Source organism: Kogia breviceps, chromosome 14 (genome assembly GCF_026419965.1).
Source record: "Kogia breviceps isolate mKogBre1 chromosome 14, mKogBre1 haplotype 1, whole genome shotgun sequence".
In the NCBI taxonomy this organism is placed as follows: Eukaryota; Metazoa; Chordata; class Mammalia; order Artiodactyla; family Physeteridae; genus Kogia; species Kogia breviceps.
Genome location: NC_081323.1, coordinates 61,598,641 through 61,612,786, shown reverse-complemented (window position 1 = coordinate 61,612,786; position 14,146 = coordinate 61,598,641). Strand labels below are relative to the sequence as shown.

At 48.9% G+C, this 14,146-nt stretch overlaps 1 protein-coding gene across 1 annotated transcript in view; it reads left to right on the top strand.

Moving 5' to 3' along the window:
* TEKT5 (tektin 5) overlaps nucleotides 1-14,146 on the top strand; it is a 39,157-nt gene that overhangs the window by 8,504 nt on the left and 16,507 nt on the right. The window contains exons 4-5 of the mRNA XM_059037361.2: nucleotides 1,604-1,747; nucleotides 5,602-5,824. Of these exons, the coding sequence (XP_058893344.1) occupies nucleotides 1,604-1,747; nucleotides 5,602-5,824 (367 nt within the window). The remainder of the gene's footprint in view (nucleotides 1-1,603; nucleotides 1,748-5,601; nucleotides 5,825-14,146) is intronic.

Below are 14,146 nucleotides of genomic sequence, written 5' to 3'. Positions count from 1 at the left end.
CCCTCCCCGTGTCCTGAAGTCCATTCTCTACGTCTGTGTCTTTATTCCCGTCTTGTCCCTAGGTTCTTCAGAACCATTTTTTTTTTAGATTCCATATATATGTGTTAGCATACGGTATTTGTTTTTCTCTTTCTGACTTACTTCACTCTGTATGACAGACTCTAGGTCCATCCATCTCACTACAAATAACTCAATTTTGTTTCTTTTAATGGCTGAGTAATATTCCATTGTGTATATGTGCCACATCTTCTTTATCCATTTATCTGTTGATGGACACTTAGGTTGCTTCCATGTCCTGGCTATTATAAATAGAGCTACAGTGGACATTGTGGTACATGACTCTTTTTGAATTATAAATGCATTTATTTATGTATTTTATTTATTTATGATTGAAAAGAGAAAATTAGCAGGTAAATAATAGTACAGGTACTTCGGGAATATGGCAAGTATCATGTAAGTGGATCTCCAATGTCTGGAATCTTGGCAAACGGTGACATTTAAGTCTAAACTTCTCAGCCAAGATACCAGCCTTTCAGGCTCAAGTCCTGGCCCCGCCCCATTGTGTTGTCCTCACCTGGCTCAGTCCCAGACTCCACCCACTCCATGACCCCGCCCACTCCTTGACCCTGCCCAGGCCATGACTCCACCCACTGCCTGACTCTGCCCACTCCTTGACCCTGCCCCGTCCATGTCTCCATCTAGTCCCTGACTTCACCCAGTCCCTGATTCTGCCAGCCTTTTGAGCTGCTTATGGGTCCCTAAATACCCAGATGTCTCTAGCTTCTCTGCTTTTGCACATGTGGTATCCTCAGCTTGGAATTCTCATCTGCCCAACCCAACTTTGTCCATAATATCTACTTCTATTGTTATGAAAACCCAGCTCAGACACTTTCTGGGGCAGCCTTCCCTGACCACCCATCACCCAGAGTTAATGGCTTTCTCCTCTGTGTTACTGTGTATCCTTTTTGAACCTGCACTGTTGCTCTTTGCATTCTTTCTTTATTTTTTACTGTATTTATTTACACAAATCCGTGAGCAACTTGAAGGTAGTGACTGAGGCTTATTCATGTCTTTTCCCTCTGTGCCTGGCATAGCATCAGACACAAGGATTTGTGAACCAATTTAAATTGAAACCTAGCTTTGTCCAAAGTGTGAATTCATATTTTCTATATTAAGTCAGCAAACTACAGCTGGCGGGCCAAATCTGGCCCACCACCTGTTTTTGTAAATAAAGTTTTATTGGAACACAGCCACAACCATTCATTTACACATTATCTATGCCTGTTTTCCTGCGTAGTTGAGTAGTTGCGAGAGAGACCATATGACCCACAAAACCTAAAATATGTAGTATTTGAGCCTTTACAGTAAATGTTTTCTAAGTGACAACAGGTCTGCTTGGATTGGGGGGAGGGTGGGGTAGTGCAGGGAGGCCCTGGGTGTGCGGGTGGGAAGAGGGCTGGAAGCCACTGGGGGTGGACAGAGCACCCACCTGGGGGTCCAGAGACTTGGCTTCCAGCAGTGGCTCTGCACCGACCTCCCCGTGACCTTGGGTGAGGGACGCTGGGTGAGTGCACAAGTTGGGGACATGTCCTTGCCCCCACAGGGATAACCGGGATGCTCAGCATGCCCTGGAGAGGGACCTCGAGGACAAAAACTCAGCCGAGTTCATCGAGGAGAAGTGCCTTAACCTACGGAACACATCAAATTGCATCAGCTTCTTCCACGGCGTGGAGAAAATTGATGGCACGTAAGTACTGGGCTGTCAGTCCTCACCTGGCCGTGCCTGAGGGCAGCAGGGGTTTCTGGGTCTGATCCTGCTAAGGAAACGTAAAGGGGCATCGTGCACCAGTCAAGTGTGAGGCCGTGTGGTTGAATGGGGATCCTGGGTTGCAAGCTACAGAATCCGATTCTGGCTAACTTAAGATGGAATTTACTGGAAGGCTGTTGGGCAGCCACAGGCTCCAGGCGAAGGCTGGAGGGGAGGTTCTGGCAGCCTGAAGGAGCCAGCGAGAGAGAGCTAATCGGCCTTGTTGTTGGAGCACCACTGTCTTTCCACGCTTGCCCCACTTCACCCAAGATCCAAATTGCCGCAAGAGAGGGCAAGATACTGGCTTGTGAGGGTCCCACAGCTGCTGCTGCTGAGGTACCAGGATTGGCAAGTCCACCAAACAAATTCCAGAACAAAAGGACTGTAGCCAGAAGGAGGAGGAATTCAAGTTTGGCTGGGAGAGCCAACTGATGCCTGCCCATGCTGGCAGTGGCTTAAGAGTGGATTCTGGAGCCAGGCGGTCTGGCTTCAAATCCAGCCTCCACATTAACCCTCGGGACAAAGGACTTAATTTCTCTGGGCCCCGTTTCGTCACCTCTACCACTGGGATAAAAATAGCACCCACCTCCCAGAGTTGCTGTGAGTGTGGAAAGGTGGGCGTGTGAAGTGCTAGGCACAGAGCCTCGTGTCGGGGAATGACGATGGCTAACATTTATTGAGTGCTTGCTGTGTGACCTCATTTTCTCATCACAACAGCTATGAGGGTGGCGCCTCCTGTCTGCCTGGCACTGCCATGGGCACGTCCTAGCATCACGGAATTGCGTGCTGAACGAAGGCATGCTTTCCCCATCGGCAGTCCGAGGTCTGGGATAACGAGGACTGGAGAGAGATGCTCTGGGTACATGCAGAGGGTGGGGTCTATCTTGGTCCCTTTAAAAGAAATCTCTAGCATGTAATATTGTGCTTGGTACATAGTAGGTGTGCAATAAATATTTGTTGAATGAAAGAATGAATGAAGGGGGTAAGGGAGGGAGAGGAGAGAAGGAAAGGGAAGGTCTTCTTGGCCCACACCAGGGTCACTTTCTGGATCGTAGTAAATATGCAGGTGTTGCAAGGACCCTTTGGGATTTCCTGCAATGACAGCTCCTGGGGACCCTTCTCCTCCTCCTGACAAGGTTGACTGCCCACGGTGCTGGCAAAGTGAGCAAGACCTCCAGGGGGCCTAGTCCTCTCAGCCACAGCTGCCCACCTGGACAGGGAGTCTGGAAGTTTCCCTTCCCAAACAGATGCCTCCCTGAAAGCTGGGCAGCCAGGCTGGCTGGCAGAGACTCCGATTTCCGTGCCCAGGAGGGGGCTGCTGTTTAAACTTCTCCATCCAGTGGCTCCAGCTGGAAAGCCAGAGCTGCCATTTGTGACTAATTGCTCCCCAGATGTGCTAGCTCAGGGCTTTGTACGTGAGGTTTTCTTAAAGCGGGGCCACGTCTGGGCAGGTAACAGGACGTTTGGAGACTCTGTGTTGCCGTATCTCTGTTCACCGAAGGTCTCATTGCCACGGATTAACCACTGATGATGAAGATGAGGATGAGAGCTGATGCCTTTTACCTGCTGTTTGCTATAGGTCGGGCACTGTGCTGAGCACTTCCACGGTCTCGTGAATAATAAACATTTATCAGGTGTTTACTATTGTCAGGTGCCGTGATAGGGGTTTCACAGTTGGTCAACAACCCTGGGGATAGGTACCATTTTTATCCCCATTTTACAGAGGAGACTAAGACTCAGAGAGGTGCAGTGACTGGTCCAAGCTCACACAGCGAGTGGCAGAGCCACAGTCTGAGCCCACGTTGGACACTGGGCCTGTGTTTTACCATAGCGGCTTCCTGCCTCCCCAGCAAAGCCTGCTGGGTCCTGTGTTTTTAGAGGACACAGGCTCCAGAAAGCACGTTTCCCCTGCTGAGGCACATCACCTGTGAAGAGACAGGCTGCCTCGGCAAATTCCCCCAGGGAGAGTGTGATCAAGCGGGTTGTTTTCCCTGGGGAGCTCAGCTGTCTGCTCCAGGGGAGGGCTTAGCGGCTGCTGCCCTTGACACTGACAGCGTCCCATTGAGCAGTGGGAGGTACGCTCAGAGTAAATCTGCAGGTCACTCTCTGCTGTCCTTGGCGCCTCCTCCTTCCTCTATTGATGGTGAGTAGCTGTGTGACCTTGGAAAAGAAGACACTTCATCTCCCTGAGCCTCAGGTCTTCGTTGGATGAAAGCTCTGGATCAGACTCAGTGCCCTCTCACATCTTCAGAAGCCCAAGACCTCTCCAGAGGCTTGATTTTAACTCCTGCAAAAGCCAGACAAAACAACCACATTTTGTATGTTTTTAAAAATATTTCTATTCACTATGCAATCTAAGTGTGCTTTAAAATGTCCTAAAAGAGACTTCTATTTCAGATGATTGAATCTCTTTTTTTCCTACTGCCTGAGAATAAAAATCTGCTTTATTTTAAGAACTGGAGACTTCCCGGCTAGAAAAGACCTTGAAAAGTTATCTAATCTGGTTTATCCGGAGACTGAAGTCAGCTCAAAGAAGCATGTGTCTCTGTTTCTCAGAGGGTTCCCAGAGGAGAAAACTCTTGTACAATAGTTGATTGCTTATTGCCTGAATTTACATACTCGGCCAGGAAGAACTTTCTGTTCCCTAAACTGAACCCCTTATGTGTCACTGCCTCCAAGAAGCCTTCCCAGTCTGCCCTTTCCCTAGTCTGCCCTTTCCAATATAGCCTGAGCTCCATTTGTCCTCCCAGATACATTCTCTAGCTGCCCTGCTGTGAGTCCTATAGAGGAGCCTGCCCTCTACAAACTGCCTCTCCTGGGTCTTTGCCACCTGGTTCCCAGCTGGGTTCAGCCAATAGGAGGGTCACCAACAGGAGATGGAGGAGAAAGATGTTGGGGAATTATTCTGCATGGCTCCCTCTCTTGCCTTTCACACCTGGGGTGGTGACAACTTCATGCATTTGCTAGTCTCTGAGCACCTCAGCACTATCTGAGAATAAATTCCATTTATATCCTTTTATGGCCCTGACTGACACGTAATGACGCACTCCATTTGTCTCTCTTCCACCATCCTGCTTCTAAATTCTTTCATAGAACATAACACAATGTGTGAACATCTTCTTTATTTGTTGTCTATCTCCCCCGCCTCCCCCGGAAATTTATCACTATGAGGACAGGGATGTTGCCGGCTCTATCCCAAGTGCCTGGAACAAGGCTTGGCATAGTGGTAGGTGTTCAAAGAACATTTGTTGAAAGAATAAGTCAGTGCAGGTAGCATGGCCACAGGCTCATTCCTGAATTGAAGGAGCCCTGCAGCCAGGATCATGCCCGATGCCCGCTTCTTGGCCCATCTCTGTGTTTTTGGTGATGGTGGAGGGAGTGTTAGAGAAAAAAGCTCTTTTGGGGAATCTCTCCTCTCCTACAACTCACCAAGTGCCCTTTCGGGAAACCAGCTAGTCTGCAGTTGCCTCATCAGTAAATGAGGTGTTTGGATCAGCTCAGTGGCTCTCAACTGGGGGCAATTGTGCCCCCTCCCCCAAGGGACATTTGGTAACGTCTAGAGACATTTTTGATTGTCACAACTGGAGAAGCGTTACTACTGGCATCTAGTGGGTAGAGGCCAGGGATGCTGTTAAACATCCTACAGTGCACAGGACAGCCCTCTCCAACAGAGAATCATCCTGACCCAAATGTCAGAAGTGCCAAGGTTGGGAAACCCCAGATTCAACGATCTCCAAGGCTGCCGGAGACCCCCGACTCCTCGCCTGGTAAGTTCGCTCTCGTGCCTCTTGCAGGATCTCCGTGCCCGAGACATGGGCCAAGTTCAGTAACGACAATATCAGACACTCGCAGAACATGCGGGCCAACTCGATCCAGCTGCGGGAGGAGGCCCAGAACCTCTTGGATGTGTTGTTGGATCAGATGTGGAAGCAGTTTACCAACACCAATCTGGCCTTCAGTGCCCGCATCGCCGAGGTGACAGATGTGAAGAACAAGCTGCAGGTAGAGCTGGCTAAGGTAAGCGAGATGCCTGTGAGGACCACCGTCCGTGATGCCAGGCCCCCGGCCCTCGCCCTTGGGTCTCAGCAGCTTCTGGTCAAGCTGCCCGCCCTGCTGCTGCTGCTGAAATGGTCCCAGCAACCCACGGTCTACGAGCCTATCCACCCCAAAGGGGGCAGATTCCAGCATCTTGGGGGTAAAGGTTCCTTGCTCACTGGATGATGGAGCTTGGAGCTTGGCCTGGCTGTCACAGCAACACCCAAAGGTGTTGCCAATGGCCCCCAGGTCCCTTTTCTCCATCTGAGTGCATGTGGCCAAGCGTGGCCAACGAGGGTGGGTGCCAGTATCGGAGCCCCAGGAAATGGGTGTGAGCAGGTCTTTTGCGCCCACATCAGCATCTTTGGAAATGTAACCTCTTGACCTTCAAAGGCTTCAAGAGCATCAGGAGGGGTGGGGTGCTTTTTGAATTTGAGGAGCGGGAAGGACAGCCTAATCCTGCCACCATCTCCTGCTGTTCCCACACGGACATGCCCTTTTCCTGCTCCTGTATTTGAACACGTCATGCTGTTTTCCCCCCCTGGGGGAGTCCTCTCTGCATGGAATTTATACTCTGCTCAATTTAGAGCACCTACTGGGTGCCAGATGCTGTGCTAAGGACTGGAATGAAAAGAGGAGTCACACAAACAGTCCCCTGGTCCCTGTCCTCAGGGGATTTATATTCTGGTCGGGGAGCAGTGGTGGCTGCAACATTTATACGCAGGAAGGACTTAGGGATGACAATCTGGTTGGAAGGGGGTGGGGAGACAGGGGACTAGTCTTGAACCTGAACTTGCAAAACAGTACCCCTTTTTACTGTATATATGTGTGGGGAGGTTTAGTGGGCTGCAGGCAGGGTTTAATGGAAATTACAGGGGCAGTCTAAGCCCACACACATAGGCCACCCTTTGGCCTGGGGTATGGAGAAACAGATAAAACAGAAGTTTCTCTAAAATAATTGCAAGGTTGTGATTAAGTGTTAATGAGAGAGGAAGCAAGGAGATTCGCCAGAAATTCTCCCGGAGTTCTTACACCAGGTAGATCAGACAGGCAGGTGACATTTACATTAAGAGCAGATGCTTAAGGAGTTAGGCAGCCAAAGGATGGGGTGGGGGGGGCGGGTGTTCCCAAGAGGGTGAATGTGGGCTGAGGCTGCAGGAAGGAGCAGGCACATGGACCTCCTGCGGATTCTTTCTTTCTTCTCTCCTTCCCTCCTTCCTTCCTTCCTTCCTTCCTCTCTCTCTCTCCCTCCCTCCCTCCCTTCCTTGCATCCTTTCGTCCCTTCCCTTCCCTCCTTCCCTTCTTCCCTTCTTCCCTTTCCTTCCTTCCTTTCTTTTTCTTTCTTTCTTTCTTTCTTTCTTTCTTTCTTTCTTTCTTTCTTTCTTTCTTTCTTTCTTTCTTTCTTTCTTTCTTTCTTTCTTTCTCTCTTTCTCTCTTTCTCTCTTTCTCTCTTTCTTTCTCTCTCTCTCTCTCACTCTCTCTCTCTCTCTCTCTCTCCCCCTCCCTCCCTCCCTTCCTTTCCTTCCTTCCATCCTTTCCTCCCTTCCCTTCCCTCCTTCCCTTTCCTTCCTTCTTTCTTGCTTTCCTTGAAAAATCATTCCATTATTGTGATAAAATATACATAACAAAACATTTGCCATTTCTTAGTACGTTTGCGCTGCTATAAAAAAAGTACCATAGACTGGGTGACTTATATACAACAGAAATTTATTTCTCACACTTCTGAGGACTGGGAAGTCCAGGACCGAGGTACTGGGAGATGTGGTGTCTGGTGAGAACCCGCTTCTTGGTTCACGGATGCTGCCCTCTCCCTGTGTCCTCACATGGCAGAGAGGTGCGGGAGCTCTCTGAGGTCTCTTTCACAAGGGCACTAATCCCATTGATGAGCTGATGACCTAATCACCTCCCATAGTCCCCCACCTCCTAATACTGTCACAATGGGCATTGGGTGTCCGTATCTGAATTTGGGGGGACACAGACATTCAGTCCATAGCAACCATTATTAAGTGTAGAGTTCTGTGTTATGTATCTTCACATGTGGTGCAAATGTCACCACCATCCATCTCTAGAACAATTTTTCATCTTCCCAAAGTGAAAAAGAACCCTGTGTTTAAACTTTGTACTCATTAGACGATGACTCCCCAGTCCCCTCTCCCCTGCCAACCACCAGTTCTACTTTCTGTCTCTGTGAATTGACGAGGTACGTCATATAAGTGGAATCATACAGTACTTGTCCTTTTGTGTCTGGCTTATTTTACTTAGCACAATGTCTTTAAGGTTCATCCGTGTTGTAGATTGCATCAGAATGTCCTTCCTTTGTAAGGCTGAATGATATTCCATGGACGCATATACCGTGTATCCATTCATTCCTCCATGAACGCTTGGATTGCTTTCACCTTTTGGCTGTTGTGCAAGTGTTTTCTTTTAATGAGACATTTCCTATAGTGGATCAAATACAGTTCATTGTCAAGTTTTACCATATGAGTCTGAGGCCTGGAGGTCACTTGGGAACTCCTTTGCAAGTCCTTTGGTGGGACTTGGTGGCTGGTTTCTCATCTGTGAAACAAGGAGTAAGAATTCCTACTTGGTGACGATAGTGTAAGGATTAGTGAGTTGATCTCTGCGGGGCTGTTAGTGCTTGGCACACAGTAAACACTCAGTAAAAGGTAACTGTAAGTATCAATATTATTGATGGAGAGAAAACGGATCTTCTGGGTGGGGTGGGGTGCGTACCCTTTTCCCTATCCACATTTCTCCGCGGAAGTTTTGAATTATTACTAGCAGCTTCATCACTGCTGATCACAGAGTTTTTGCTACCACGTGGATTTTTATTAATAGTCATTATTTAATAACCAGCTGCTTTGCAAATAAGTGAGCACCCATTTGAAATACACCAGAGACCCCAACATGACACGACTGACATTTCACTTGTCTTCTGGTTGGTGACCATCTCACATAGTGTTTTTCTAAGATAGTAAAGGAAAGAGTTGATATAATGAAAATAAATATATAGCAACCATTTCACCTTTCAACAGTTTGATTTAGCTGGAGGATTTGAAATGCTCTCTTTAAAATTTCAACTGTTAATTGTTGAGCTTGGCCTGATTCCCCTTGGCAAGAGGCATTTCTGGAAAATTCTAGGCCCCCATCCCTACCTGTGCTGCAAAGCAATTATTGCCCAGGTGGTCATGGGAATCCACTTTGAAAGGCCAGGTCTCCACAGTTCCCCGTGCAGACTTTGAATGCCCCAGTGGTTTAGGGCTGCATAGACAGCCTTGGCTGTCTTGGTCATGTTCACCATGATCCTGGGGTTCTATCCCCGAGGCCGTACCCCAAGCCTCGTAACTTGTCCTGGGTCCTCACACTTTGGGGCCTTGGGGTATCGACCAGTCATATTGACCACTGCTTAAAGAAGGGCTGGTGACCTCTTTGGGCTGAAACAATTGATGGCCACAGAGTGGGTGGCTCCTGAGAACCAGGGGCCCAGTGGGGGGGTAGGAGGTGGGGGAGGGGCGTGTCTCCAGATAAGCATAAGTACCCTGCATCCAATTGCCCAGTCCAAGGTGCCTTTTAGAGGAAGACTCAATGTGGAGGGCAAGGTGCAAGGACCTGGGGGGAGGGGCATGGGGTCAGGAGCGCTGCTATAGCACAGTGCTTATTCTACACTTGTGGGAACGAGGCCCCAGCAGGGGAAATGACAGTAGGTGTGTTACAGGATGCAGCGTTAATATCACCGAATCACACAGTGAGAAAGTTATTCCTTCTTAAGTCCTTTTTCAACCCTTGTGATGCTCTCAAGAGGAAAGTCTTGATGGGATACTAGATTGCCTTCCTCACCTCTTTAACCCCATCTGATCTCCCTTTGAAACAGAGAGCGCCGGCCTCAGGCTGAGAGCTTTGGGCAGGCAGCTGTATCCGGCCAGAGTTTCAATCACATGGTTTTACTTTCATCTTGTTCCTGCATTTTTATGGTTATTTCCATTATGGCAAATGATGCTGATTTTCCACTGATAATAATGATATAAAGTTTTATTTTTAAACAAATGCATTTAAGGTTTTTTTTTTTTTTTAAAAAGCCAATTGACTTGAAAAGATTGTTAATCATATCACAAGAGGTGTGAGGGGATATGGCCATAATGGTAAGGATGGTAGGTGAAAACCTGACTGTTGGAGAAGAGCAAAGTCGACCTGTGCATCTCAAATATTACTTTGTGTGCAGTAATCCCCCATGTTATCTGGAGATTGCATCGAAATGCAGATTCTCACTGAGTAGGTCTGGGGTTGGTCCTGAGCATATGCATATTGAACAGCCTCAGGAAGTTGCGATACCACTGGCGGGAGGTAAGGCGGAGTGCAGATTGTAAAGCGAGTTAGCTTTGACAAAGAAGCTGTCTCCTCTTCTTTCCCTCCTCTTCCTGCCTCTCTCTTCCAAACTCAAAATATTGGGGGAACCACATCCTTCCAAAAGGCAAGCCACCGTCATCCAATTCTAATCAGATTTTCTCTAATTGCATTTTGCTTCCAAGCTTCCCAGCCCAGCCCAGCCATTCCTCCCTCGAGGGATCAGGCCCGCTCGGCCCGCAGGACTTCACTTTGCAGATGCAAACACCCCTCTGGGATTTCTGCTGCCCCTCCCGGATGCGTGCCCTTGAATCAAAATCTCATTTTTCCTTCTTGGTTATTAATGTGGTCGGGGCAAATGACGTTAGGAGCTGGGGAGGATAAGCCAGAAGCGCGGCCTCGACTGGGTTGTCGGAGAGATGAGTAGGATTTCTCTGCTTCCTCTCAACAGCACACCGCCCCTGCAAGCTGTAGGCTTTCTTGTAGCAAACAGGAGCCAACTTTCACACTCCTGCCTCCTCCACCTGGAGCTCCACCCATCTCAGTTGGTGGCTCTCACTTCCAGATGCTTCCAGAAGCTTCCAGGGGCTCAATCCCAAATTCTGGAGTCCACTTGGATGCTCCTCTTTCTCTCCCACCTCACATCCCCTCCGCCAGCAAATCCGGTTGGTTCTACTTTCAGAATCTCCTCACTCCCCATTCTCTCCTCTGCTTCTGCCCTGTCCCAGGCCTCTACCATCTCTTGCCTGGACCATTGCTGTGTTCTCCTAATGGCTCTGTTTGCTTTTGATACAGCCAACTGTTTAGCTGGCAGCTTGTTGAGAGGGCATTCGATACTTGAATAGGCTGACTAGACTGACAGAGAGAAAAAGTGCAATTGCTTTAGATTTTTCAGAAAACCTTGAGAGTTTAGCTGGAGAATGCAGGTGACAGGCTCTCTCTGCTGGTGTCCCTGGGTCACCATCTTCACCGTGGCCAGGCCTGTCTGCACCACTGCTGTCATGAGAATTTCTCAGCACCCCTCACCTTTGCAATTGCAGCGCCTCCCGAAATGCATGGCGCTCAGTGAAGTCTAAGGTAATGCAGACGGACTGGTTTTTAAATCAGGGGATAAACATTTGTGGTCCAGGGGTTAAACTTGACCCACATATTATTTGGCCTCTCACATTTTTCTTTTAACAGCTCCATTTTTACTTGACACATAATTAACTGTACATATTTCAAGTGTAGAATCTGAGAAGCTGTAACACATATACGTCATGAAGCCACCACCTCAGTCAAGGTAGTGAACATACAAAAAGCTTTCCTTATGTCTTTTGTCATCTCTCCCTCCCTCATTTCCAACACAACCACTGATCTGCTGTCACTGCAGATGAGTTTGCATTTTCTAGAAGAATTACATAAAGGGCACCATACCCTATCCATTCTTCTTTCATTAGTCTTCTTTCACTCAGCATAGTCGAGATTCCTAGTTTGTTCCTTCTTAGTCCCGTGTGTTTTGTATGTCTTGTATGGATACCGTATTGTATGTATACACCCCTGGTATGTATCGTATCCATACACCACAATTTGTTTATCCATTCACTTGTCGATGGACGTTAGGGTTGTTTCCAGTTTGGGGCTCCTACCAATAAAGCTACTATGAACATTCACATACATACCTTTCTATGCATTCTCAGGTTTTGTTTTTTTAATATCTTGGTAAAAAAATGGAGATTTTATGTAGAAGTTCTAGAATCTCTGGAAAAATGGGTGGCTCTAGCAACTCCGAGCCCACTTTCCTACAGGGGAGCAACAAACAGGAGTTGAATGGCCACAGCCCCTCGTTGGACAGGGCCCGGGCTCTCTGATTGGCTCGGTCCCCATGGTCTTCCCTCACGGCCCCCTTTGCGCATTTGCATCACCCGCCTGGTCCCAGCAGGCTTGTACCTTGGCACGGTCTGCTCTGTGCATCGGAGGAAATGCAAGAAAGCAGCCAGGCCTGGAAAGGATTGTAGAGAGCCCAGAGGGGCTCTGAGTTTTCCCCTTGAAAGGTTTTGCTTTTACTCTGAAGTTTCTTTGGGGTTTCGACTTCCAATTGGTCATTAACACCAGCAGAACCTCTCCTGCCCCAGGAGGCAGCGCCAGGGCAGGAAGGCGCATGTCTGTGGAGTGAGGGCCCGCAGTCGCCATCTGAAGGCCCCAGCGCCTGCCGCCAGCCCCTCTGTTTGTCCAACGAGGCCTGGAACCCGTGGTGGAGTGGGAAAAGCTTTTGTGCTTTGCAAGCAGTCGGATCCCTTCCAGCACAAGTGCCCACAGACAAGCTCCTGACAGCTCGTTTCTAAAACCAGCCCAGCCCAGCCCAGGGGATGTGGAGCCGGCTCGCCTGCCTCTGGTGAGGAGGGGCCAGGCCAGGCCTTAAACACCATTGCATCCTAGTGAGAAAGTTCTTATTTCAAGTCCCCTCCATCAGTCCTTCCAATAGCGTCGAGGAACAAGGCTTGATGTGACGCTAATCTGTCTTTGCCATCTCTCTTTTGTTTGGGAATCCCCCTTTCCAGCCGGGCCTCAAGCCTCCAGCTGGCACTGAACCTTTGAAAGACAACAGAACTTAGAATCAAGGTCTTTCTTTCCATCTTCTCTACTGTGATGGTACTTTCTATCAATGGCAAGAGATGCTCATTTTCCACATGTGGCAATGATATAAAGATGCCATTTCAAATACATTTGTTCAAGGCTGAAAAGGGAGTTGATTTGAAGAAGTAGACTAAATAATTGTTCAGACACGCTTGGGTATATGGGTACGTAGAGGGTTTCCAAGGTAACCCTCAGAAAAGTCCTCGGGGCTATGTTCAGTAGGTGTCTCTGCCTGATGCTCACCTTAGTACCAAGAGGAATCAAAGGCTCCCTGGTGTCATGTAGGCTCAGGTCTCATCACTGTACTTGGGAGGTATGGGCCTGGGGACACCCAGTTGAGGGGTCCACGAGAGCTCAGATACGGGCAGTTCTGAGGGCTGTGAAATGGCGGGATGATGGGCCGGGGGTGCTGGGTCACCGCTGTCTGTCCACGGTGACACTGTGCCAAATGAGAGAGAAACGGCTGGGATCAGGGAAACAGGGCCAAGGTCCAGAGCTGGGAAGGCAGCCAACAAATGCAGGATGCTGGAGGGACCAGACAGCAGAGGGGGCCGAAAATGAGCGTGGGTCAGCATGGCCCGGGGAGGAGCTGAGGACAGTGCAAATGAGGTAGGTTTTTTTTTTTTTTTTTTTAAATATTTATTTATTTACTTATTTGGCTGCACCGGCTCTTAGGTGCAGCATGAGGGATCTTCATTGCTGCACGTGGAATCTTTAGTTGCGGCATGCAGGATCCTTAGTTGCAGCATGTGGGATCTTTTAGTTGTAGCATGCGAGCTCTTAGTCGTAGCATGTGGGATCTAGTTCCCTGACCAGGGATCGAACCCAGGCCCTCTGCATTGGGAGCGCAGAGTCTTAGCCACTGGCCCACCAGGGAAGTTCCCGAATGAGGTAGTTTTGAGCTCACTTTGTGAACCACTGATACTCAAGGAAGCTATTACTGCCCTCTGCAGTTGGTGTTAGCCAATCATATGCTTTGACTGGAAGCCCTGGGTGGGGTAATCACCGGGATTGGTTGCTGCTGAGACAGGAAGAATATAAGATGCAAGCCTGGCGGAGGCAGAGGGTTGCCTTGGCACCTCCTGGGTATGGGTGTGTCCCAGCAGTCTCCCAGTTTCTTCCAGTTTGTGACTTGTTCACTTTTGGGTCCTCAGCACCTTGCCTACTCAGGACCTGCTGCCCAGCCTCACCTATACTCCTTGCTTTCACATATGCTTGCCTCATCCTGGTCCAGATTCCTCTTCCATCTTGACACTCTTCTCCCACATGTGAGCCTCATAGTGCAGTGCACATGGCTGGGTTCAATTCTGGCTCTAGCATTTCCTGGCCATGTGACCAAGATCAGAT